The sequence below is a fragment of the Cydia splendana genome, chromosome 2 (assembly GCF_910591565.1).
Source record: "Cydia splendana chromosome 2, ilCydSple1.2, whole genome shotgun sequence".
Taxonomy (NCBI): domain Eukaryota; kingdom Metazoa; phylum Arthropoda; class Insecta; order Lepidoptera; family Tortricidae; genus Cydia; species Cydia splendana.
The window spans coordinates 13,620,654-13,647,765 of NC_085961.1; the positions used below are offsets into that span (position 1 = coordinate 13,620,654).

Consider the following 27,112-nt stretch of genomic DNA (forward strand, 5'->3'; position numbering starts at 1 on the left):
AGTAAATTTATATTTATATTTTAAACGTCAAACTTCTATGAAATATTACGAATTTATACGTCAAATTTGCATTGCGTGGGCTATCAAAATCGCTGCAGACTTTTCTTGGTCTAACTCAGTCTAACTTTAGGCACTTGTCCCACCGCCGACGATGAGCGATAAGCGAGTAGAACGATAAACTAGAAACGAGTGGGCGAGCGGCGAGAAGCGAGTGTTAGCTCCAATAGTTTTGTCGCTCGGCTATAGGCGAGTGTTCAAGTGCGACAGGCTATTACTCGCGTCACTCGCTCGGGCGATGCAGCGTAGCCGAACACGCCATGAACACGCAGACTGATTGGTCTCGCAGCTTGAGTTCTAACTACGAAGCGAGCATCGCCGAGCGACTACCGCTGAGCTAGTTTTAACTTATTGCGGCGACAAACTAGTAGAGCGAGTGTTCTCGCCGGCAGTGTGAACAGCCAGCGATGAACTATTAATATATGTGTCTCTTTTACTAACACAGGATCCTAATCTTTTGTTCGTTTCTTGGGTGAGAAAATTGCCGATAGTTAATCGCTTACTCGCTCTTGGTGGGACAAGTGCCTTACTGACAAAGTTGGTTGATCGGCTATAATTATTTTTTCAGTTCGCGATTACAATACTTTAACTGGCAACAATATCATAATCTTTTTCAAGTATTGTATTATAGCAACATCAGCCTTCTTTTCGTTGTCAAGCAAGATGGCGGATCAGGTACGTTCTGGTTTTCTGGGGAAAATAATAAATTTTCCGTGGAAATGATAGAGTTTTACTACCAGAATATGTATCAATGTTGTGCAAACACGTTTCAAATAAATTACTGTGAAAAATGAAAGTGTTAGAAGTGATAATGTGCATGTTGTGTTCATCCACGTGGGAATCGATTTTTACCCGGTTTTATGAACAAAAAATACTTTCACGATTATATAATTGATACTCACCAGATTCCCCTTCTTTTGTATTAATTTTATTGCCTAGTTGTATTATAACTCCAATACTTTTTAATCGTGATGTATCTTTATAGGTTAGTTAATGATGTGAATCTACAGTCACAAATCTACATTATATTTTTCAAATTGCAGTTAAATTACCTACTTATGTTGTTGTATCCGCATTTTTATATAAGACTTAGCCAAAAAAGTAATCCCCTAACAGTAGTTTCAAAAGATGAGGTTATGTTATTGTACCCTAAAATGATCTAAGTGGCGTTTCCGTAGTTAATACATGTAGTAGTTGAATGAATATAATGTTACCTTATTATAATAACGCATTATAAGATTGCGCTTTTAGTTTATCAGATCTTGCTTCTAGCTAATAATATGCGTTATTATACTAAAAGGATTGCAATGAACATGTACAATGTAAATTAAAAATTGCAGACGGAACGTTCATTCCAAAAGCAACCAACGGTATTCTTGAACCGTAAAAAGGGCATCGGCGTGAAGAGGAGTCGCAAGCCTCTGAGATACCACAAAGATGTGGGGCTTGGTTTCAAGACGCCCCGAGAGGTAACGCATGTAGTGTGCCCGCTAATGTGTGTTTTTTCTTTCGTAGACAGAGAAAGCGTTTCAGAAACAGGCTACGGTCTTCCTCAACCGCAAGGGGGGGCTGAAGAAGAAGGACATGCGGCATTCCAAGAATGTTGGGTTAGGCTTCAAGACTCCCCGTGAGGTTTGGCTCTTTTTTCAGTCTCTGGTGCTCGCTGGTGGTGGCTTATCAACGGTTCATATACAGGGAATCATGTCATTTTGCTCATATTTATGGAATGGCTTTTTTTCTTAACAATTTAACAGCTGGTATTCTAATGTTATTACTTTGTTATCTATGGATGTAAAGAATAGTCTATGTTAATTTCATTGGTTTTATCTCATCAAAAATATTAACATTTTCTCTGCCCATGCCCTGTAACACTCTTTTAAGATTAACAATAACTACTGGGGCAGTTAAAATTGTGGTTGAAAGGACTAACCTTGCATGTTTCATAATATTTATATACATTGAAAACCATTATAACTAATCGATAACACATGTAATATGTATATTGAATATGTTATTTTAGTGGGATGTATTACTTATTGCAAACACCTTATTGATTACATGTCACTTATGTTATGGGTCATATAACTTCTTAGTAACAATTTACAACCAATCATTGCAAGTTATTAATCAAAAAAGGTCTCATATTAAAATTGGCTTGTATACCGATAAATGTATCTCTACTAACCCAAAAATGTCACCACTTTACAAATACTGAATGCTGTATTTAATTCAATAAACTTTTAGGACTGTGTAAAATGATGATACCCCACGACGGTCTTCTGATCAACACCTGATGAAAATCGTGTTACTAACCCAACCTCTGATTACACAGTCCAAATATTTAATACTAAATAACTCAACCATACTTGTACATGCTTTCAAACCAGATTTTTTTATATCGACTTACCATCCTGTTTTCGTCCACATCCATATGTGTCCACATTTATATTTACTGTATTAATCCAATATTCATTATGTGGTGGAAGAAAATCATTACCTATCACTAGTTATTGACTTAATCCTTTACTTATGTTCTCAGGCCATCGAGGGAACCTACATTGACAAGAAATGTCCTTTCACTGGCAATGTGTCCATCCGTGGCCGTATCCTTACTGGCGTGGTCCAGAAGATGAAGATGCAACGCACTATCGTCATCCGCCGCGACTACCTGCATTACCTCCCCAAGTACAACCGTTTCGAGAAGAGGCACAGGAATATGTCAGTCCATCTGTCACCATGCTTTAGGTGAGTTCATTTCATGTAATGGTAGTAACAACATCATGTAAACTTGTAAAGTATATAAAATATAACAAATTGAATTCTGAGTCTTAAAAGTAGCTGAGAATCTTAATGTTGCTGTCAGACAGCAGATTTATCTACTTTTAAAATCCATAATAGCTGGTATCTGGAGTAGGTATTTATAAAAACCAGCTAAGTGCGAGTTGGACTCGCGCACGAAGGGTTCCGTACCATTACGCAAAAAACGGCAAAAAAATTACGTTTGTTGTATGGGAGCCTCACTTAAATATTTATTATACATATTTGTTTTTAGTATTGTTATAGCGGCAACAGAAATACATCACGAAGGGTTCCGTACCATTACGCAAAAAACGGCAAAAAAATGACGTTTGTTGTATGGGAGCCTCACTTAAATATTTATTATACATATTCTGTTTTTAGTATTGTTATAGCGGCAACAGAAATACATCATCTGAAAATTTCAACTGCCTAGCTATCACGGTTCATGAGATACAACCTGGTGAATGACGGACAGCAGAGTCTTAGTAATAGGGTCCCGTTTTTACCCTTTGGGTACAAACCCTAAAAATGGATACTTTTGGTACACAAATGATGATACTCACACGACGGTCTTCTGAATAACCAATTGACGATGATCGTGTTTTAACCCAATTCTGATTTCTCCGATGAATACCTGTCTTGTAAATGTTAAATAACAATATCTTATCAAAGAAATTATTCAATTACAGAGACGTGGAACTCGGAGACATCGTCACGATCGGCGAGTGCAGACCTCTGTCCAAAACCGTGAGGTTCAACGTGCTGAAGGTCTCGAAGGGCAAGGGCTCCAAGAAATCTTTCAGAAAGTTTTAAAATAAAGTTACTTATTAAGTATTTTCAGTTTTTGTTTTGTTTCCTTATACATTGATTAGTGTTATAGTAGGAGCATAAATGTACAAAATTTTTGCTACTAAAAACAATAGTTATTTGTACAACAAGAGATCAAAGTTTGATATTTCTTCGAGTGCTTATTTTGAGTCCCGTGCAAGCGAAAGATAATTTAGAATTTGAGCGTAGTAAGGGATTCAAAAGCGCACGAGATGTAAATAACTTTGATCTCGTGTTGTACACAAAAATTTTCACCCTAAGCAGTGAGAACATACATAGAGGGACAGAGATAATAGAACCCAAGTATATCGAACTTGTATTAGACCCCGCATGTTGAAATGACATTTGACTAAAGGTCACTTGAATGTCATTTTGTCTCACTCAGTGAGCAAAATCGCATTTTGCTCACTGTTTTTAAGAAGCAAAGTACCCTTGTTCGAGCTGCTGAGGTGAAAAGTTTATTATAGCAAATGTATGAACTCACACTGAACACCAATAGATGTTTAGACAGGCCCTTTTATGCATTTGCCAAGACAGTGAATGCGATTCATTAATCCTGTCTGGATGGTTGAGCGTTCGTTGGCGTCATGTTAGCGTACACCGACGATCAAAAAAATTGTTTATCCACCATCTCCGCTTTCGCTTACTTTTTATTTTCATTGTTAACTTATAAATGGTGTATCAAAACTAGCATTAACAATAAGGTTGGCAACTGTTAAAGGTTTTTCATAGATGGCGCATAGGTTTTACACATCTCTAGTTTTGTTCTAAGAGATTTGGCTTAAAAGGCATCCAAGCCATACAATTCCAAGAAAAATTAGTTGGTTGATACTTTTACTGATGCATACATAAAATAATATTGATATGAAATTGTTAATAGCGCCATCTGCCAGCGAGTAGAATAACTAAAAAATCGGGCAAGTGCGAGTCGGACTAGCGCACGAAGGGTTCCGTACCATATAAAAAAAAAAAACAAAAAAAAAAGCAAAAAAAAAAACGGTCACCCATCCAAGTACTGACCACTCCCGACGTTGCTTAACTTTGGTCAAAAATCACGTTTGTTGTATGGGAGCCCCATTTAAATCTTTATTTTATTCTGTTTTTAGTATTTGTTGTTATAGCGGCAACAGAAATACATCATCTGTGAAAATTTCAACTGTCTAGCTATCACGGTTCGTGAGATACAGCCTGGTGACAGACGGACGGACGGACGGACGGACAGCGAAGTCTTAGTAATAGGGTCCCGTTTTACCCTTTGGGTACGGAACCCTAAAAACCATAAACAACAATATAATTTTTACTTTTTTTTTAAGCGTCTAATAGACTGCCGCACCGGACCGCGACCTTGGTGCAGTTCGGCCATAGATGGTAGGATCCTATAGATGTGCGTCCGTGAGGGACAAAAATATACGCAATGCGGCACTATGACTGGTCGAGTTTATTTGTTGCCCACCATAAACCATACTAAATTTACGGTGGGGAATAAAAAAAGTGAGACTGTGACAAGGACAAACAATAATAGCGCTTTTTCTGCTACTCCTAAAGATACATAAGACTATCCCTTTCGGCCATTTCCCCCCCACCCTTAAGGTAGCGCCTATCAAAAAAAAAATTGCTTTGCTTGTCTATGGATAGCTGCACTTTGCGCCTGACAACACAAACATGTCCGACTTGTGCATAATACAGAAGGTATAAATTAAATACAAAACACGAACGATATGATATCGTTTTTTTCCAAACTCTCTTTAAATAACACACAGAAACCACCATTGGAGCTTGCTAAGCCAGCTTATATGGACAAAAGTGCAAGTTTACAAGAGCTCGGATACAATGACGAGAATGACTTGAGAGAGACAATTTATGGTTTGTTTTTATGAAGTATAATTATGTGGATATTAGACTGTTTTTTATTCCACGTGATATTTTAACTGAACTGTGGTGTTTTTAGACTTTTTGCGGACCATACGAGACCCCGAGAAGCCAAATACGCTCGAAGACTTGAAGGTTGTTTACGAAGAAGGGATTTTTGTGAAGGACCCAACGGACGACAAAGTGCCTGTTATTCGCGTTGAATACAATCCGACTGTGCCTCACTGTTCTTTGGCGACCCTCATAGGACTGTGTATAAGGATTAAGATCCAGCGGTCGCTGCACCATCCTGTTAAGTTGGATATTTATATCAAAAAAGGCGCACATACAACTGAAGATGAAAGTAAGTAAGATCTTCGTGTTAGATCGCTCATTGCAATATATTTATTCCCCGTGGCACTTTTAAAACTCACATTTAGACTAGAATTTCATTCATATCTCACATTCAAAACATTTCAATATTAATCAAAATAATATCTGAACAGATTTTACTAACAACAAAATGTTATATGGTTATTTTCGTTGCTATTACCTGTATGTTGATATTATTAAGTGTTATACCTATCCTCCACTAGGGCCACTTGCACCATCCCACTAACCCGGGATTAAGCGGTTAAACCGTTAACCCAGTGTCAAATTGTATTGGTAACCTTGGTAACTCCAGATTTAACTGGTTAACCCCGAGTCAGTAGAATGGTGCAAGTAGCACTAAGTAAACTGTGAAAGTTTTAACTATTTTGCAATGTTTGTTTAAATTGTGTTTATCAGCATCAGCAGTAAATGTTTGATATAAAGGTCAAGTGGTGATAATTTACATTTTACAAGATAACATAAAATGTTATTTATAGTCTTCTAAAGTTAATTTAATATGCTTTCAAATCACTGCAACAACATATACTGTAGTATATGCCTATTGTGGCACCTTTATAATTACAAAACTATTAGTTGTAGAAATATATAAGTAGTGCTTTTACACATATTATAGTCAGCTTGCTGTTATATTAAGTTACTAACTCACACATGTTAGCTTGACAATTGTTTTGTTTTTGCTAGAATCTATTGATATATAAATCTAATTAAAATAAGTGTAATTGAACAAAATCATCTTCATATTAGCTGGAAAACATATTCTGCTCAACAAAGGCTAACACAGATTAGAGATTGACTTAAAGTTTATTGCATATACAAATGAAATGTCTTATAATATTGTTTGATATAGGTTTTAGACACTTCCATATGTATATATAATATATAAAATACAAGTTTTACCACCGTGACCTTCAAACCTCTGACAATGATATTGTTATCTTATTAAATAGGTCAACAGACTATATTGAAATACATTAAATGCTTGGTCATGCTGCCGAGCTGCCAGTCTATTTATAATAAATCTCAACACTTTCAAGATTACAAGAAATGAAGAAAACTTTAATTTTGGACATTTGTGGGCACCTTGGCTGCTCCAATTATATCTGACGGCGACTGTACAATGATTCACTTTCTCTGTTATGTTATTCATTTAATACTCTTACCAAATGCACAATCTAGACGCAACAGAGATACCACCGATTATGAGACTTCCCAGGAATTAGGCCATCTTAGTATTTTCCGAGTTACTCTAAAGGAGCCCCAGGGTCCTTCGGCAACTTAGTTCCGAGAATTGGTGCGTGCGGGCACTAGTCTTTTGCGAAAATAAATACCATTATTGGGATTGCACCTTTAATTAACAAGAACAAATATTTTGTTTCAGTCAACAAACAAATCAACGACAAGGAGCGTATTGCGGCCGCAATGGAGAATCCTAATTTAAGGAACCTTGTTGAGAACTGTATCGCAGACGAAGAATAGAAGTTTACTAGAAAAACTTTAGAGTAGTTACCATGGCACCGGACGCAGCATTTTCAAACCTCAGTGACAAGAACGAATTTACTAAGTTCACTAGATTCCTCGCCTATAAAGGCGTTCAGGTCATAGTAGAATCTAGGAAAGGGGTAAAAATTGAGCTGAGCAGTAAGCCACTAACTTCTGACTCTGATTGGTTCAATCTCCAAATACCAGACTCGCCAGAAGTCAACCAAGCTACCAAAAACGCTCTGCCATCAGACAGAGTACTTGAAACTATACGATCCCAGTTGCATGTTGAAATATCAGTGCAAACTGAAGATGGTGATGAAATGGTACTCGAGCTGTGGACTTTGGGACTTGATGAGACACAATTTGATACCTCTCTCAAAGCAATGAACACTGTTTATTTCCGAATGGGCATACTTTTAAAGTCCTTGATAACTATCACAAGGATAACGCCAGCCTATCATTTATCACGAAAACAACGAATGGAATCTTTCACTATATTCTATAGGGTATATAATGGAGAACCTAAAATTAAATCATTAGGAGATTCTGTGAAAAACATCCAAGCTGGAACTCTTAAAACTCCTCTAGGAGGCCTATGTTTTTCCGTTGCTTACAGAACCAACTTCTCAATATCACCTAATCGAACAGATAAAAGTAAGACCTTACTTTTAAAGAGTGATCACTTTGAACTGAGTCCTAAGCACGTAATATTTGAGTGCAAAAAGAAAAAGGAACAGAAAGACAAAGAATACAAGTCATTAAAACAAGTGGACCTGAATAAACCATTACGGTTAGCTGCTTTTGTTGATGAAGAAGTCATTCAGAGAGCTATAGAGGAATTCTTTAAAAAGATACCTATCCCCAGGTGTAGGCAGAGGGAGAGGCCCAGAGTCAAAACGCCCCCTAAAGAATACCCCATAGAATCAAAGAGCACACAGGACTTGGACACAACTATTCTCTCTAAGAGTCCAACATCTTTTGAGATGCCTCCTAGAAAATTTGCCGGTTTCAGAAGTGAAACTGAACCGCCATTGAAATTGCTTCAATTTCCTTTCGCTGACAACCACCCTATTAGAGATTTAGCGGAGTTTTACAAAGATTTCTTTAATGCTCCCCACTTGAAGTTAGCTGACGAATTGGGCTCTATTAAAAGCTCTGAGTCAGTTAAGGAAAATATTGAAAACGATGATTTATCTAAAGACTTGGAACTGTATGAGAGTTCCGTGCAAGAGTTTGACGATCTTTTAGCTGAGATGTGTCGTTCGGCAGAATGGAGTGGGAACTAGGGAACATTGGTGATGGGTAAAGACTGATATTGAATGGTTACTATAAAGGTTTTAATGTTAAGCCAGGTATAAACTACTTGATGTGAATAACAAGGTAGCAAAAATAATGAGTGTGTAACAGTTGCAGTCTGCCGTATAGATTGTATTAAAAGCCATTTCAATTCAAGAACTGCATTTGTTTGCATGAAATAGAAAAAAGTTCGAGAATATCTAGTCTTATTTTCTGTTTATTTTAATTCACTTCAAAAATATGGGCAAACTGCCCTGTTACACTTTTTATGTTTTAGAAACCTTTGAATTTCATATAATGTAATTTACTGGTAACTTTTTATGTAAATAATGAATTATATACCGGTTTACTGCTATAGTAATTATTATATGAATATGTAAATTAGATTGCAGTCATTTTGTAGTAAATACTTGATGTCCTATTTTAATTGCTGGCCAATGTAATTCCGTCAAATGGTATTTTAATACATAGAACTTTTCTAGCAAAAACAAGGGATTGACAACTGAAGATAAATATATAAAAGAAAATGATAATGAGTTGTACCTAATAAGGGTGGTTTTCCACCTATCCAATTTCTTTGTCCAATGTGTATTGCGTCTTGCGTCTCACATTTTGCTTTAATGAGAGAGTGAGACGCACTGACATTGGACAGGTGGAAAACCACCCTAACACACAGAAAGGTTTTGATATTTCATTTTATCAATTGCTCTTTTTTTGCTAGAAAAAGTTATATAAGTAGTTATTTTATTAAGAAACCATTTTTATCATACTTAGATGTCGGCTATACCATTCGCTCCATGTACAGTACATAAATTAGCGAAATTTTGGCCTTGAAAAGCGCACCCATAAACATGGTGGTATGAGGTTTTTAATAATAAAAAATGCTTTTACCAGTGTTATTACCACTTATTTTTCTTTACTCTAAAACTTAGTGTACACAACACGTAAGATATCCATAAGTTTTGTAACCCAAACGTACTTGGATAGTTACCCAAGCATTCATTAGCTTTTTTTTTTGCGTGATCCTCCTTGAGCTTTGGTGACCAACAATAGAATTACCTAAGTAATATAAATTGCGGCAAGGTGGGTCTTTCTTCACTCATCTTTATATGGGTACAATATCAATTAAAAATGAGATGTGGGTCTGTAATGTCTGTATTAAGTACTTGCTTTCGTTTTGGTGTAATTTTTTATTATAACATGTGCATACCTAAATGAAATAAACCAATGGTAATGTGAAATGTAATTAATTTTGTACAAATAGTTAATTATAAATGGAATAGGCATGTTATTTTAATTTTGATTTTGTTCATAGAAAATGTAAACATTTTGCTCTTATGCCTTATTAATAAAATTCTATTGAAATTATCATCTATTTGATTTTACCTATAGTCTGGCAAATATAATTTGTCAGTAGCAAGAACAAAGAAAACTATACTCATTCCTTTCTTTTGGGTGCTAGTACAAGCGTAAGACAAAGATAGATTCTCTCTAATACAGTAAAATTATACATTTTGCGTTTGCGTCAAATCCGGTAGTTCTGATTTTTTGCAGACTTGTTTATGATGTTGGCCCAATGAATAATCCAAGTTTGTGACGTCGAGCGCCGAACGCAACTTTGTCAAAAATCGATTAAACCGCATTTTTTTTTAGATTTGGGCGATTATAACCCTAAAGTACTAGTTTTTGATAGTAACTTCCTAGGGCGTCTTTAAAGTAGACTAAATTTGCTACAATAAGGCACTAGAATTGTCTCTGTTCATCTAATATTTTCCGAGATAAAGCCTTTCAAAATGTATAATTTTTTCGAACTTGTATTCGTAGGCTAAGTAAGTACAGTGAGTATACACTTTTGTCGCAGGTCGCAGGCGATGCCGGTTGGCACAATTGTTTCTAAGGTCAATCAAAGCTGATTTGGCCCGGTAGCCACAAGATCGTACCCCCCCCAAAACAGGGTTGAAAAAGTTGCGTTCGGCGCTCGAAGTCACAAACTTGGATTATTCATTAGGCCAACATCATAAACAAGTCTGCAAAAAATCAGAACTACCAGATTTGACGCAAAAGAGCCAGGTTACAAAATTCGACAAAGTTACTGGATTACTCTGTCTATGTTTGAAATGTGACAGTCCTGTGCTGTGCCCACAGAACACCGCCTCTAGAAACCTAATATTGGCCATTTTGTTCCCGACGCAAATCACCAAACTGTGAGGTGCGGGAGGGGTGCTCACAGCGTTGCGATTGGTCGATCCAAACATGGCGCGCTGACACGTGTAAGCGTAGGGATGGGACATGTTCATTAGAGGTAGTGGGTACTGCTACCAGTGATACCGAAATTTATTGTGGTAAAATTGTTACCAATTTAGTATACTTAGAGTAAACTTACTTAATAATTAAATTGATTAATTTAATATTTCATTAAGTAATTTAACAATGTACCTGAAATTTTTACTTAACATATTAGGGCATTTCTCTTTAAAGTACCCAGAACTTGAATTTTAAAGTTTAGAATTTTTATAGTATTTCCACTCAGAATCGCAATCTCTTTCGATACGAGAAAAAAGTGTCGCCAAAATCTCATACAATTATTTTCTTTTGTCCGTTTTATTAAGGTCATAGAAGGTTGTATTGAAAACATATTCAAATGGACCAATAACATATGCCTATTACAAATCAACTCCGAGTTCTCTCGCACTTCTTTGAAGTTCATCATCAGGTCCATCTCGTGACATGAGACCTAACTGCTCACCTAGAGGATTCTAAAAAACCCATACAACAATGTCTATCACAAACCAACACCGAGTTCCCTCGCACTTCTTTGAAGTTCATCATCAGGTCCATCTCGTGACATGAGACCCAACTGCTCACCTAGAGGATTCTAAAAAACCCATACAACATATGTCTATCACAAACCAACACCGAGTTCCCTCGCACTTCTTTGAAGTTCATCATCAGGTCCATCTCGTGACATGAGACCTAACTGCTCACCTAGAGGATTCTAAAAAACCCATACAACATATGTCTATCACAAACCAACACCGAGTTCCCTCGCACTTCTTTGGAGTTCATCATCAGGTCCATCTCGTGACATGAGACCTAACTGCTCACCTAGAGGATTCTAAAAAACCCATACAACATATGTCTATCACAAACCAACACCGAGTTCCCTCGCACTTCTTTGAAGTTCATCATCAGGTCCATCTCGTGACATGAGACCTAACTGCTCACCTAGAGGATTCTAAAAAACCCATACAACATATGTCTATCACAAACCAACACCGAGTTCCCTCGCACTTCTTTGGAGTTCATCATCAGGTCCATCTCGTGACATGCGGCCTAACTGCTCACCTAGAGGATTCTAAAAAACCCATACAACATATGTCTATCACAAACCAACACCGAGTTCCCTCGCACTTCTTTGGAGTTCATCATCAGGTCCATCTCGTGACATGAGACCTAACTGCTCACCTAGAGGATTCTAAAAAACCCATACAACATATGTCTATCACAAACCAACACCGAGTTCCCTCGCACTTCTTTGAAGTTCATCATCAGGTCCATCTCGTGACATGCGGCCTAACTGCTCCGCTGGCCTAGAGGATTCTAAAAAAAATACACAACATATTACCTATATTTTATGTCTAAAATGATACAATACGGTATGACGAAGCACGAAGTTTCCGCAACTGAAAAACCATCATCGTCACATCACTAGTCGAAAGGGAAAGGGATAGCGCATTGCATTTTCAAGTTGACGAAAAGGGACGGACATACTTCGCCTCTGCTTACTGACCAGTATAAAATGAACCCCGCGGACAAGAAACATTATTCAATGAAATAATGAATTTGACTTTCCTGTGGGATGTTATTCCATCTGTTTCGTAAGTAAGATGTCTTAGATAACTTTCCACACCATTTTACGCTGCAATATCCCAGGATTTCCCAATGAATTCAATAGTTTACGATTTATTTTCTTAGACTCGTGCACACTGCTAACAGGTCGTAACCTTGGGCGCAACTGATCGGAGCGGCGCGCGAACAATCTTATATTTGACCTATACACCATACGGGCGGTGACTGCGAGTCGTCCTATAAGCTCGGTCTATAGGGGTTGGTCTGTGGCTGTGCCAAACTATAGTACAGCGATGGCCGCAAAAATTACGAATATATACTTGGTCAAGCAGATCTTGTCAGTAGAAAAAGGCGGCAAATTTTAAAAATGTAGGCGCGAAGGGACATCGTCCCATACAAAATTTGATATTCGCGCCTTTTTTTACTGACAAGATTTGCTTGACCAGCTATATTTACAGCTAGGCAAAGAAAAGTAGAAATTAAAAAGTGGCAACACTGTAGTGTCGTCCCTTTCAAACCAATTTATATAAGAAAACGGGACGACACTACAATGTTGCCACTTTTTAATTTCTACTCTTTTTTGCCAAGCTGTACCTTCCCCTTTGCATCATGCATCATCATTTGATCATCATCCTCCCGGACATCGGATGCATCAGTCAGGTAAAAATCGCATTATTGTCTGGCAACATTTATATGTAACTGTCAATGCTGTGCTGTCATGCAAAATTAAATGAGCGCATGCCATGGACGCTAGTTACACTATTTTATTGATAGATTGAAAATGATAACGCTCCTATTCCATTAATATACGAGTTATTTTAGTTTACATTAATGGATGGCTATTCATAGAAGTAAGCGTGTGATTTCTGCTTCTGCTAATTTGTAGTAGGGTAGCGTCTACAAATTCATAACAAATGTAATGCTAGTTCTTTACGACTTACGTATAATTTAATAACTATTATGTGAAATATAAAGTGTCTTTACAAATATTACATTAACTTTTATGTGTTAATTTAAATGTTTATTTAAGTGCACACAAAGTGATATTTTCCAAACATAACCTATAAGGAGACTCGACAGCAAAAATGTTTTCTATTTGCCGACAAACGCATCCTGCCACGGGTATAGAACATGCCGTCAGCTGTTGTTTCTTCAACAATGACGAGACCTGTTTGGTTACGGCGGGCGCTAACATTATCAAAGTCTTCAGGTTGCTACCAGAAGGACCTAGCAGGGAGGTTAACGCCGGTAAGTTTTTTACCTTTCGTGAACAAACTTTTAGCAGCTATTGTATTTTGTGCTCGATATTAAATAAAGTATCATCATCACGTAGGTCTGCTAGCGTTAATTCAAAGCACAAGCCTGCTGTTCTATTAGAGATCGCCAATTTCCAATACAAAATGAACCCAAGTAGCGGGTTCTTGGCACTGAAAGTGTTAAGATTAAATTTTATACCATTTTTACAGCTGGACAGCCAATACCCCCAAAAATGAAGCTAGAATGTCTTGCAACATACACACTGTGGGGAAATGTGATGTCATTGGCCTCGGTGAAAAGCCCCAGCTCTGGACGGGACTTACTGCTTGTATCTTTCAGGGAGGCTAAGCTATCGGTTTTGCAGTATGATCCTCAGACTAATAACTTGATTACCCTGAGCATGCACTATTTTGAGGAAGAAGATATGAAGGTAGGTCATGTTTGCTTAAATATGTATGATAAGATTGACACATTTGTTTTGGAATAAACAATTATATTAAATCCCTAAGGTTCTTACTGTACAAATTCATATTTAGTATTGTAAAAAATGCAGAATGGTTGGACAACTCACCCTCACATCCCCTGGATCCGAGTAGATCCAGAGGCCCGATGCGCTGTCATGCTACTTTATGGCAAAAAGCTGGCAGTACTGCCATTTCGGAAGGATGTCACTTCGGAGGATGGTGACCCTTTGGAAGCCAAGCCACTTGCTGACTTGAAGAAGAATGTAAGTTGTCTATCTTCCCATTCATTTATGACTTTTGTAGAGTATAGGTAGGCCAGCTTAACACTTTTCTGCTTTTATTCTATTTTATTAACCGCTTCTCCCACCAAACAACCACATGGAAAAATACTTAAAAGCTTTTGGTATAAAAAAACCATGACTTTAAACTTAATGTAGTTACATTATGTACCTACAACATTTTGATGGTATGTTAAAGTAACTCTAGTCTGTTTACTTTTTTATGGCTAAACTATTCAACCAATTTTTATGAAATTTGAAGTTTACATTTCTTGGAATCTGGCACGAATCTAGGATATAGACAAATTCATTGCTTTAAAACCATACCCTGAGGGGAAGAACTAAAAGTGAACCGACCAAATGTCTTGCAGACAGAGCTTCGGGTCATGTGTTAATTAATGTTTTCATGTCACAGGCACCAACAACCCCAGTAGTCCGGGCACCAACACTCGCGTCTTACGTAATAGTCCTCAAAGACTTGGACGAGAAGATAGACAACATATTGGACATACAGTTCTTGCACGGTTACTATGAACCTACACTACTGTTGTTGTATGAACCTGTGAGGACTTTTGCTGGGTGAGTTGAGTTATAGTTTTTAGATAATTTCGAAAATCTTGCAGTACAGTATAGTTTTAGAATGATGTTTAAAAAGTAATTGTAGATAAGTATAATGAAGTTAACAAAAGCAAGTATTAAATGCAGTTCATAACTGAAGCTTGATGTATCGATATGTGAACTTCCGACCTTTCATGGCGACCCTGCCAAGACTGGATATTTTTACACGTTTAATTATCGCAAGTCAAAAGTGCCGTGATTAACATGATTTGTCTACGTTAATATTAATATGTATAAAATTCGACGTTTTTTCATAACCAGGCATAAACTTTTTGTAAATAGACCAAGTACCTAACAATACTTATTTCAAAAAGGTGTAAGGTCAACTGGGATAAATGCGTCTTTTGAGGTAAATGCGTCTTGAACATCCACAGTCGCACAGCAGTGCGCAACGACACCTGCGCCATGGCGGGAGTGAGTTTGAACATGAGCGCGCGCGTGCACCCCGTGATTTGGGCGACGTCCGGTCTGCCCTTTGACTGTCTGCGCGCCGTGCCCATCCAGCGCCCACTGGGTAAGCCTATTCAAACCCTGGTTTTGACAGCCTTCATGTAAGGCCTTTCAGCACGCACGACGCTTCACACGTCTCTCGAAAGCCTCGGTCTGCGGGTGTACGTAGTGTTGGTGTCACGCTGACTTTTTTCCTATCGATTTTGCCGATTCGGCGTAAACAAATGAGTTGAGATCTTAAATATAAGATGATGGTGATTAACAGACAACACAGAACTAGGTAAACATTGATTGGTGTATAGACATTTGACAGTCTGCCAGGCCTTTTAAATTTTTATTTTTTAAGTCTTATCTCTATACTTGTTTCTCTTCTGTGTGAAACCATTCATCATTAATTCCCATCGCCCCATTACTCGTACTATTTGTGGAATTTATCGACTTTCAGGTGGTTGTTTGATAATGGCTGTGAACTCCCTGATCTACCTCAACCAATCGGTGCCGCCGTATGGTGTGTCTCTGAACAGTGTTGCCACGCACACAACTAACTTTCCTCTCAGTAAGTATCAATCCTTTCCACTCCGCAAATAGATGAAAGTGTAATGGTTGCGACCGCGCCACAAATATTGACGGAATTGTATTTCATGTAATCTGCGTAATACATTGTTTTACGGCTAAATCTATTTTTTCTTTGTTTTTATTGCATTGTAAGTTTTTAATGTGCTGTTTCGAACAAGAATGATCTATTGTGGCGGCCCCTCATCGTTCATTACTAAGTTTAATTTGATATTAGAAACTTCCAGATTTTTTGGGCAATAATGTGTCATGGTCATACCTCAGATCAGATGTTAGGCACTTCTTCGTACTTCAACTACTATATTAAGGTACTTATTTTATAGGAATTCAAGAAGGCGTGTGTATCACGCTAGACGGGGCCTGCGTGGCCCCGCTAGGAGAGGGCCGGTTGGCGCTGTCACTGAAGGGCGGTCAACTGTACGTGCTCACGTTGCTAGCGGACTCCGTGCGCAGCGTGCGTAGCGCGCATCTGGACCGTGCCGCGGCCTCCGTGCTTACTACCACTGTGCGTATATGAGTTTCGAAAAGGCTGTTTGATTGTTACTTAGTTTCGTATTTGACCTTTCTGAAGTTACAATAGGATAGAGTCGGACCAAGCTAACTCTGCATAGATTTTGCAATGAAAAAATGTGATAACGTCACCATAAACGTCAAATTACTATGAAAATATGATGTTTGTAATGGTAATGTGGTTTAGTTTTCAGTGCTCCGTAAACAAAGTTTTGTACGGAGCACTTATGGGAACACTTCGGTCTTGCAAATCGATTCAATGCGTTTTCGGAGATCGTTTGACGTAGAGAGAGACCTTAAATTTAGACCAGTTACAGCAACTGCTACTACTAACACCAAAAAGGCATATTTCTTATTTCAGGGGGGAATTTAGGGGGTTGATAGGGGTAAGCTGAATTTATTAATGTATTGGTTTCAGATGTGTGTAATAGAGGAAGACTTCCTGTTTCTCGGCTCACGTCTCGGTAATTCTCTGTTACTAAGAGTGACAGAGAGAGAGAATCGAATGTTGTTCTCCTTGGACAAACCTTTGGAAGCCACCGTCGATTTGACTATTGAGAATGGTATGTGAATCGTCTGTATTGCAAACACAATGTTTCTTCTGTACAAAATGACTTAAGTACTATTTAGAATTTAGACGGTTCAAGAACTTGTATGCAAAATTCGATACATTGCTACCAATCTGTAGTTACTTTGTACTCTAGTAGTCTAGTACAGGGGTCTCCAAACTTTTTTACCTGAGGGCCATATTGCGCCACAGAAACTTTCGCGCGGGCCACCGTCGGTTTTTGTGCCGGGGGAGGGTGTCTGGTTGCAGGTGTTAGGAACAGTTCCACTCTCAATGAATGCTGAACCCCTGGAGCCTGGCTCCCGCGGGCCGGACAATGGGCACTCGCTTTGGGAACGCGTCGCGGGCCGGGGTTTGGAGACCCCTGATCTAGTACACTGAATTCAGTCGATCTACCAAATACCATGCAAGTTCTTGACCTGCTTAAATGACCCAAAATTTGCCTTCAAACTTATCAGATTTTGCAATTTATTTATTCAGATGTATTAATTTTATGTAAGGGATTTGTAAATGTATTTATTTATTATGTTATAGAGCAAGAATACGCAAATCAAACCCAACAAAAAGATAAAGACTCTGATCCTGCGGCGAAAAAACGTCGCCTGGATTCTCTGTCTGACTGCATTGCCACAAATGTCATCGAAATTAGTGACAAAGATGAGTTGGAAGTGTACGGGAGCGATATTAGGACGTCTACTCAGCTGACCAGCTATGTGTTTGAGGTACGTGAATGTGGTTGGTCATAATAGGAGTATGCGATGTTGATTTATTTTATGGTAATAATGAATCCATTCGTCCTATCATTAGGAACAAGATTTTTTCCTATCCAAACATGGCTTAACTTAGTGTATAACACAGTACTGTGGATTTAAATTAGATAAATGCCTTAAGAAACACACTTGATGATTTCATACAACTTTGACAATTTTGAAAAGTTATATGTATATGGTCGGCAGTTATTGAATAAAATCTAGTTCTTAAATATCAGGCCAACCCAACTGCTGCCTGAGTGCGTTCTACGTTAGGGATTCAAGTATTAACCCTTTTCCAGGCCGCACCAAACTACAAGGTTTTTCCAAAAAATACAAATATATTCAAATTTATGCAGCTTTGATGATTCATTTAATGATAAGTAACTTTTCCCGAAAGACCAATCGAATACCAGACCAAACATCAAACATCAAACATCAACATTTATTCAGCAAATAGGCCACAAGGGCACTTTTACACGTCATCATTGAATTTACATACATGCAAAAATAATAACATCAACAATTTTATAAAATAAAACTAAGAATTCAATCTAACGTATTACAATTACTAAGAGATGTATATGGTCTCTTAATGTCGAATTACATAAAAAATACAGATACAAAACACAAAAAAAAAATCTATAATATTTAGAGGTGTAAATGTCTCTAGGTGTCAGAACTATAAGATTATATAGTTTATCAAGTTATCCTTAGAGATGTATAGGGTCTCCAAGAGTCAATATCCTGTATAATTAATACATTCATTAAGAGAAAAGAAACATACGAGAGCAGAATGAGGCGTCTCACTGTAATTAATTAATAAAAATAAAGTTACTAAGTATAATAGCTTGTGTTAGCTTAAACAGACCAGTCTCCACAAACAGCACCCGTTCACGAGTATGACGCGTATCTCAGCCATCGCCTCCCTCAACCTTCATTCGGGAAAGTGGCGACCCGATCAACGACGCCACCGTAAGCAAAGACTTTTAAGCGAGCAAATGAACCTTAAATCGGATTCCTAAGGTTGAGATTCCATTGGCGAGTATATGGTCGCTAAGTGTACTATGCCTGGAAAAGGGTTAAAGTTGAGCTCTGGATTTACCGTTTCATAACATTTATTGATATATCAGACAAACCTTTTGCTTGAAAAAATATTTTTTATGTCGGTTGCACCGAACCCCCATACAACCATTTCCAGTCGCCGTTACGACGCGGTGTTGACACATCTTGTGTCGACACCGTCTGTTTCGGTCACAATTCCAGTCGCAGAGTCGTCGCCGTGTCGACACAGTTACCAGAAATGGGGAAGGGTCGACACATGACACAAAGTGACATAAAGTGTGGTCGCCGTGTGCACACATTGTTTCGGGTTTGCGACTACTTTATGCCAAAATCATTCGTTCATTCGTTCATTTTGTTCCTGTCAAATGGAAACTGTCAGATGGAAAAATACTTAAATAAAAATAAGTGACATTAATACGCCATCTCTAAAACGGATTACAAGACGTAATTATATATTGTTTGCATTTATATTACAATAGGACTAAAATTATTATGGGGAATTAAACTGCTCGAGTGATTTGATAAACTAAGTGTAATATAATCAACGCGCCACCACATTGTTTTAGTTTAGCCGGAAATGAAATTGTTTACTTCTCAGTGCCTGTGTTCATAACTATATTATTTGAAGCATTTTTAGTACTTCGATGCGTATACTATACTTAAATAACAGAAATAACGCTTTACATACTACGAAACTTGTTAATTATGATGTATAAATATGGTTTAAGGCTGAGAAATATTGCAGTCACAAAGTAGTTGCAATGTTTCGACTTTGTGTCGACTCCGTGTTGACACATGACACGCGCTGTCAAAAGTAATAACAAAGTTACTGGTATGTTACTGGATTTGCAAAATGGCTCCTTGTGTTGATTTGTTTTCAGATATTCTCAAAGTGTAAAAATGCCGTGGTCAGAGATGGGCATTAATCGATTAACTGTTTATTCGACTAATTAATGGAATAAAAAAAGTTAATACTCAAATTTTAATCGCGATTAGTTTAGTCGACCTAACATAGATTGAAATTGAATTAATCTGAATATTAATCGAATAAATTATCGATTAAATCTCGATTGAAAGTTGACAGGGGGCCATTTTTGTACGTAAAAGTAATAGAAATGTCTTGCATGCAGATGGTAGCAAAACACTTTGTCATAAAAGTCGAGATGGGTGTCGATATATAGGTTTTAGGGAGTGCCGATTTCGAAAATAATGACCATTTTGGAATCCGAAATGGCGGCCATGCACTGTGTCATAAAAGTCGTCATGGATGTCGTTTTATACGTTTTAGGGGGCCCCAATTTTGAAAATGATGACCATTTTGGAATCCAAAATGGCGGCCATGCACTATGCCATAAAAGTCGTCATGGGTGTCGTTTTATAGGTTTTAGGGGGCGCAGATTTCGAAAATGATGACCATTTTGGATTCCAAGATGGCGGCCATGCACTATGTCATAAAAGTCGTCATGGATGTCGTTTTATAGGTTTTAGGGGGCCCCGATTTAGAAAATGATGACCATTTTGAAATCCAAAATGGCGGCCATGCACTATGTCATAAAAGTCGTCATGGGTGTCGTTTTATAGGTTTTGGGGGGCGCAGATTTAGAAAATGATAACCATTTTGGATTCCAAAATGGCGGCCATGCACTATGTCATAAAAGTCGTCATGGGTGTCGTTTTATAGGTTTTAGGGGGCGCAGATTTCGAAAATGATGACCATTTTGGATTCCAAGATGGCGGCCATGCACTATGTCATAAAAGTCGTCATGTATGTCGTTTTATAGGTTTTAGGGGGCCCCGCTTTCGAAAATGATGACCATTTTGGAATCCAAAATGGCGGCCATGCACTATGTCATAAAAGTCGTCATGGTTGTCGTTTTATAGGTTTTGGGGGGCGCAGATTTCGAAAATGATAAGATTTTCAATTTAAAAATGGCGGCAATGCACTATGTCATAAAAGTCGTCATGGATATCGTTTTATAGGTTTTAGGGGGCGCAGATTTCGAAAATGATGACTATTTTGGATTCCAAGATGGCGGCCATGCACTATGTCATAAAAGTCGTCATGGATGTCGTTTTATAGGTTTTAGGGGGCGCAGATTTCGAAAATGATAACATTTTCAATTTCAAAATGGCGGCAATGCACTATGTCATAAAAGTCGTCATGGATATCGTTTTATAGGTTTTAGGGGGCGCAGATTTCGAAAATGATGACCATTTTGGAATCCAAAATGGCGGCCATGCACTATGCCATAAAAGTCGTCATGGGTGTCGTTTTATAGGTTTTAGGGGGCGCAGATTTCGAAAATGATGACCATTTTGGATTCCAAGATGGCGGCCATGCACTATGTCATAAAAGTCGTCATGGATGTCGTTTTATAGGTTTTAGGGGGCCCCGATTTAGAAAATGATGACCATTTTGAAATCCAAAATGGCGGCCATGCACTATGTCATAAAAGTCGTCATGGGTGTCGTTTTATAGGTTTTGGGGGGCGCAGATGTAGAAAATGATAACCATTTTGGATTCCAAAATGGCGGCCATGCACTATGTCATAAAAGTCGTCATGGGTGTCGTTTTATAGGTTTTAGGGGGCGCAGATTTCGAAAATGATGACCATTTTGGAATCCAAAATGGCGGCCATGCACTATGCCATAAAAGTCGTCATGGGTGTCGTTTTATAGGTTTTAGGGGGCGCAGATTTCGAAAATGATGACCATTTTGGATTCCAAGATGGCGGCCATGCACTATGTCATAAAAGTCGTCATGGATGTCGTTTTATAGGTTTTAGGGGGCCCCGATTTAGAAAATGATGACCATTTTGAAATCCAAAATGGCGGCCATGCACTATGTCATAAAAGTCGTCATGGGTGTCGTTTTATAGGTTTTGGGGGGCGCAGATGTAGAAAATGATAACCATTTTGGATTCCAAAATGGCGGCCATGCACTATGTCATAAAAGTCGTCATGGGTGTCGTTTTATAGGTTTTAGGGGGCGCAGATTTCGAAAATGATGACCATTTTGGATTCCAAGATGGCGGCCATGCACTATGTCATAAAAGTCGTCATGTATGTCGTTTTATAGGTTTTAGGGGGCCCCGCTTTCGAAAATGATGACCATTTTGGAATCCAAAATGGCGGCCATGCACTATGTCATAAAAGTCGTCATGGGTGTCGTTTTATAGGTTTTGGGGGGCGCAGATTTCGAAAATGATAAGATTTTCAATTTAAAAATGGCGGCAATGCACTATGTCATAAAAGTCGTCATGGATATCGTTTTATAGGTTTTAGGGGGCGCAGATTTCGAAAATGATGACTATTTTGGATTCCAAGATGGCGGCCATGCACTATGTCATAAAAGTCGTCATGGATATCGTTTTATAGGTTTTAGGGGGCGCAGATTTCGAAAATGATAACATTTTCAATTTCAAAATGGCGGCAATGCACTATGTCATAAAAGTCGTCATGGATATCGTTTTATAGGTTTTAGGGGGCGCAGATTTCGAAAATGATGACCATTTTGGAATCCAAAATGGCGGCCATGCACTATGCCATAAAAGTCGTCATGGGTGTCGTTTTATAGGTTTTAGGGGGCGCAGATTTCGAAAATGATGACCATTTTGGATTCCAAGATGGCGGCCATGCACTATGTCATAAAAGTCGTCATGGATGTCGTTTTATAGGTTTTAGGGGGCCCCGATTTAGAAAATGATGACCATTTTGAAATCCAAAATGGCGGCCATGCACTATGTCATAAAAGTCGTCATGGGTGTCGTTTTATAGGTTTTGGGGGGCGCAGATGTAGAAAATGATAACCATTTTGGATTCCAAAATGGCGGCCATGCACTATGTCATAAAAGTCGTCATGGGTGTCGTTTTATAGGTTTTAGGGGGCGCAGATTTCGAAAATGATGACCATTTTGGAATCCAAAATGGCGGCCATGCACTATGCCATAAAAGTCGTCATGGGTGTCGTTTTATAGGTTTTAGGGGGCGCAGATTTCGAAAATGATGACCATTTTGGATTCCAAGATGGCGGCCATGCACTATGTCATAAAAGTCGTCATGGATGTCGTTTTATAGGTTTTAGGGGGCCCCGATTTAGAAAATGATGACCATTTTGAAATCCAAAATGGCGGCCATGCACTATGTCATAAAAGTCGTCATGGGTGTCGTTTTATAGGTTTTGGGGGGCGCAGATGTAGAAAATGATAACCATTTTGGATTCCAAAATGGCGGCCATGCACTATGTCATAAAAGTCGTCATGGGTGTCGTTTTATAGGTTTTAGGGGGCGCAGATTTCGAAAATGATGACCATTTTGGATTCCAAGATGGCGGCCATGCACTATGTCATAAAAGTCGTCATGTATGTCGTTTTATAGGTTTTAGGGGGCCCCGCTTTCGAAAATGATGACCATTTTGGAATCCAAAATGGCGGCCATGCACTATGTCATAAAAGTCGTCATGGGTGTCGTTTTATAGGTTTTGGGGGGCGCAGATTTCGAAAATGATAAGATTTTCAATTTAAAAATGGCGGCAATGCACTATGTCATAAAAGTCGTCATGGATATCGTTTTATAGGTTTTAGGGGGCGCAGATTTCGAAAATGATGACTATTTTGGATTCCAAGATGGCGGCCATGCACTATGTCATAAAAGTCGTCATGGATGTCGTTTTATAGGTTTTAGGGGGCGCAGATTTCGAAAATGATAACATTTTCAATTTCAAAATGGCGGCAATGCACTATGTCATAAAAGTCGTCATGGATATCGTTTTATAGGTTTTAGGGGGCGCAGATTTCGAAAATGATGACTATTTTGGATTCCACTTTTATGACAAAATACGTAGCCGCCATCTTGGATTATAAAATGATCATCGTTTTCGAATTCTGCACTCCCTAAAACCTATAAATCGACATCCGTGACGACGCAAGTTATCTTTATTTTCAGATCTAACAAATTGCTACAGAATACAAAGGACAAAAAAGAAGCGAGGAGGTAATGAAACAAGCAAAAATACAGATGATTCCTCGACGCAATTGGGTGATTCTTAAATTGTGTCCAGATTTTTTTTGTCATAAAAGTTTTTATTTTTCACATATTACTCTCACAAGTTCCGTGACATTTCGACCTTGTAATTTTTTAAGTAAATGTTTTTGTTTATCTATGAGGATCTCACTCGAATAATATAATCAAGGTATGTTTATATTTGATGATTGAAATAGTAACGCAAAAAATATATATATTTGTGTCTTATATTCCTGCCGAAGACTTTTATTTTACCTTTTCCTTCTACACAAGTTTGGCCAAGTAATAAGAATTTAGGGCTCTCAATTTTATTTTGACTTCTACAACAGTAAAGCTACGAGGCCATGTTTGGTATCGTTTTCGTATAAATTCGCAGTACCAAATTTAGTTAAGGTATCGCATTGACACCATTCCGAAGTAAAAACATATAAACTTATTAAAATACTTTCTTTTAAACTCCTCTTCACGCTTAAACTGCTGAACAGTTTTAATTTAAATTTGGTACACATATATTTTGAGTCCCGAGTAGGGCATGCAGTACCGGTCCCGGTACCAAGAATTTCATTTCCCGGTTCTGGGCATGGCCGGAACCGGGATTCCCGGTTCTTCCCGGTTCTCAAGGCATCTTTTGATTACTTTTAAGAAATTGTTTGTGTTAGCGTACAGTCTTTATGAATTACTTATTGTCATATAAATAATTGCATAAAAATTAATAAATGACTTATTTTATTGTAAACAAACACTTAATTGGCGTTCCAACCTATTTTACCAAATTAACCGACACACTGCCTCGGCCCGGGCGTAGCGTAGTCGATGCACTCAGCACTATGACGGCACGGCCTGCCTGCACGAATGTCTACTTTACTAGGTTAGTTTGTCGGGTTATTTGAGTCCCCCGTTTCATAGCACCATTATTAAATGTTATGTTATATAATGTCCCGAGCTAAAGTACTAAAACATTACTACTATTGAAATGGGAATAAATAGTCATATGATGAGAACCGGGAAGTACCGGTACCGGGTCTTCAGTACCGGTTCTTTTGACACTATAAAATTCCCGGGAATTCCCGGGAATATGAGAACCGGGAATTCCCGGGAGCATGCCCTAGTCCCGAGACAGGACATAATAAGTTATCTCAAAAATCATCCTTTAAAGGTGTGAAATGAGGTGTAGGGGGGAATTCAGAATTGACTTCTTGAAGTTAATGACATGCCTTCAAACCTAAACTTAAACAGTATTATACTGTTTAAGTTTAGGTTTGAAGTCATGTTTTTTTATCATTTTTAACTAAATCAAAGATGTAGACCATCCCAAATTTCATATAAATCGGTTCAGCGGTTATTGATTTCCCGTACAAATTTCCACGCCACTTTTCACACCTTCAAAAGATGATTTTGGTTATAAGATCTATCCTATGTCCTGTTCCGGGACGCAAACTATTTCTATACCAAATTTCAACGAAATCGGTTCAGCGGTTAAGCGTCAAGAAGAGTTTCAAAAAAACCGGCCAAGTGCGAGTCGGACTCGCGTATTAAGGGTTCCGTACATTAAGTCCGACTCGCGCTTGACTGCACATTTCTAATAGGTTTTCCTGTCATCTATAGGTAAAGAACTATTTTGTGTATTCAGACGGACATACATACAGACGCACGAGTGACCCTATAAGGGCTCCGTTTTTTCCTTTTGAGGTACGGAACCCTAAAAAGATTTATTTTTATTTTGTGGAGTGATGTCAATGTGATATCTTAAATGGATTCAGCACCCCAGATTTATACGAAAACGATACCAAACACGGCCTAGCACCTTCACTGATATAGATATATCAAGATAAAATTGAGAGCCCTAAATAAACTTTCAAGAGCGGATATCTCAAAAACTATTCAACATATCGAAAAAATTGACTGAATAAACTTGTAACAAATTAAATTAACTTTCATTTTGTATAAGTGGCCATGTCGCTGAGATGCAAAGTTTCCGAAATATAATCGAAAAACGGGAAAATGGGACCTTCAAAGCCCCCTCTCTCCCCCCCGCTCAAGGGCTACGGCCGGGGACTTTTGATATGTTCACCTCCTAACTTGTCAAACCGAGTTACGGAGTCAAAAATTGTGTTCCGAGCATTTCCCTCTACAACTTTTGGAGCATTCGTTGCCTGACCTAAGTAGCTTATTGAATTTCTTTAAAAACTTTTCTGTAAAAGGTTGACGGGTGTTGGGTGTTTATATGGTTTCAGTCGATTATTATCATTTGCATTGCCCATGATGACTTACTAGAATTACGAGCACACGAGACACTAATAGTAGTTTGACAAACCTTGGTTTTCAAGAGGTATTTTATATTGACATTTGCTGTCACAAATTTGCTGTCAGATTTAGTCGCAAACCGCACGCAAAGTGCACACAAATGTGTCGACACCTTGTTACGGAAAAGTGTAGACACGGCGACGACACTTTGTTTCGAAACAATTCTAGACACATTGTGTGGACTCTGTTACGACACATCTGACATTTAGTTACCACTTTGTGATTCTGCGACTGGAATGGTTATATGGGCCGCCTGTTATGCTCTAGTTTCCTAGGATAGCGGTGCCGTCATATAGGGCCGTCTCCATACAAATACTACGACATCCATATTTAGCCGTATTATTTAGTATGGAGACGGCCGCTATATGACGGCACCGCTATCCTAGGAAAACCGATCTTTACCGTTAAATCGTTCGCAAAATTGTATGTATGTATTAGAAATTTCATAGTTCACTTCCTGATTGCCGTAGACCAGTCCGTTAATTACAGTTAATGCAACTGGCCCTTAGTCTCTCTCTCTGATATGGAAAGTATCAACATTTCTAAGGTTGGTATTTAACCTGTCCAATTTCCTTGTCCAATGTGTATTGCGCCTCACATTTTGCTTAATGAGAGAGTGAGACGCAATTACATTGGACAGATGGAATACCACCATAACGCAGCGTACTACGTAGGCGAACAACACGCGAACGCGAAGCGAAG

General features: G+C 38.3%; 5 protein-coding genes across 6 annotated transcripts in view; all 5 read left to right on the plus strand.

Moving 5' to 3' along the window:
• LOC134800998 (uncharacterized) overlaps positions 1 to 27,112 on the plus strand; it is a 201,707-nt gene that overhangs the window by 50,689 nt on the left and 123,906 nt on the right. The gene's annotated exons all lie outside the window — the stretch shown is intronic.
• LOC134804227 (small ribosomal subunit protein uS17) lies at positions 654 to 3,690 on the plus strand. Of its 2 annotated transcripts, none has more exons than XM_063777207.1 (4): positions 654 to 732; positions 1,573 to 1,689; positions 2,597 to 2,802; positions 3,546 to 3,690. In XM_063777207.1, exons 1-4 carry the CDS (start codon positions 721 to 723, stop codon positions 3,667 to 3,669), a joined length of 459 nt encoding a protein of 152 aa, XP_063633277.1. In that variant the 5' UTR covers positions 654 to 720; the 3' UTR covers positions 3,670 to 3,690. The 2 variants fall into 2 exon arrangements, with proteins under 2 accessions (XP_063633277.1, XP_063633268.1); XM_063777198.1 differs by lacking the exon at positions 1,573 to 1,689 and adding an exon at positions 1,398 to 1,526 and having other exon boundaries at positions 692 to 732.
• On the plus strand, positions 5,311 to 7,552 carry LOC134804252 (MIP18 family protein galla-1). Its single transcript, XM_063777227.1, has 3 exons — positions 5,311 to 5,547; positions 5,633 to 5,896; positions 7,304 to 7,552. The coding sequence occupies exons 1-3, from the start codon at positions 5,403 to 5,405 to the stop codon at positions 7,399 to 7,401; spliced, it is 507 nt and encodes a 168-aa protein (XP_063633297.1). The 5' UTR covers positions 5,311 to 5,402; the 3' UTR covers positions 7,402 to 7,552.
• LOC134804243 (autophagy-related protein 13 homolog) lies at positions 7,434 to 10,068 on the plus strand. Its single transcript, XM_063777215.1, has one exon. The coding sequence runs from the start codon at positions 7,434 to 7,436 to the stop codon at positions 8,691 to 8,693; it is 1,260 nt and encodes a 419-aa protein (XP_063633285.1). The 3' UTR covers positions 8,694 to 10,068.
• Positions 13,444 to 27,112, plus strand: part of LOC134804263 (cleavage and polyadenylation specificity factor subunit 1) — a 37,960-nt gene continuing 24,291 nt past the window's right edge. The window contains exons 1-9 of the mRNA XM_063777238.1: positions 13,444 to 13,800; positions 14,019 to 14,239; positions 14,363 to 14,536; positions 14,967 to 15,130; positions 15,544 to 15,683; positions 16,065 to 16,175; positions 16,516 to 16,697; positions 17,121 to 17,265; positions 17,805 to 17,992. Of these exons, the coding sequence (XP_063633308.1) occupies positions 13,638 to 13,800; positions 14,019 to 14,239; positions 14,363 to 14,536; positions 14,967 to 15,130; positions 15,544 to 15,683; positions 16,065 to 16,175; positions 16,516 to 16,697; positions 17,121 to 17,265; positions 17,805 to 17,992 (1,488 nt within the window). The 5' untranslated portion in view covers positions 13,444 to 13,637. The remainder of the gene's footprint in view (positions 13,801 to 14,018; positions 14,240 to 14,362; positions 14,537 to 14,966; positions 15,131 to 15,543; positions 15,684 to 16,064; positions 16,176 to 16,515; positions 16,698 to 17,120; positions 17,266 to 17,804; positions 17,993 to 27,112) is intronic.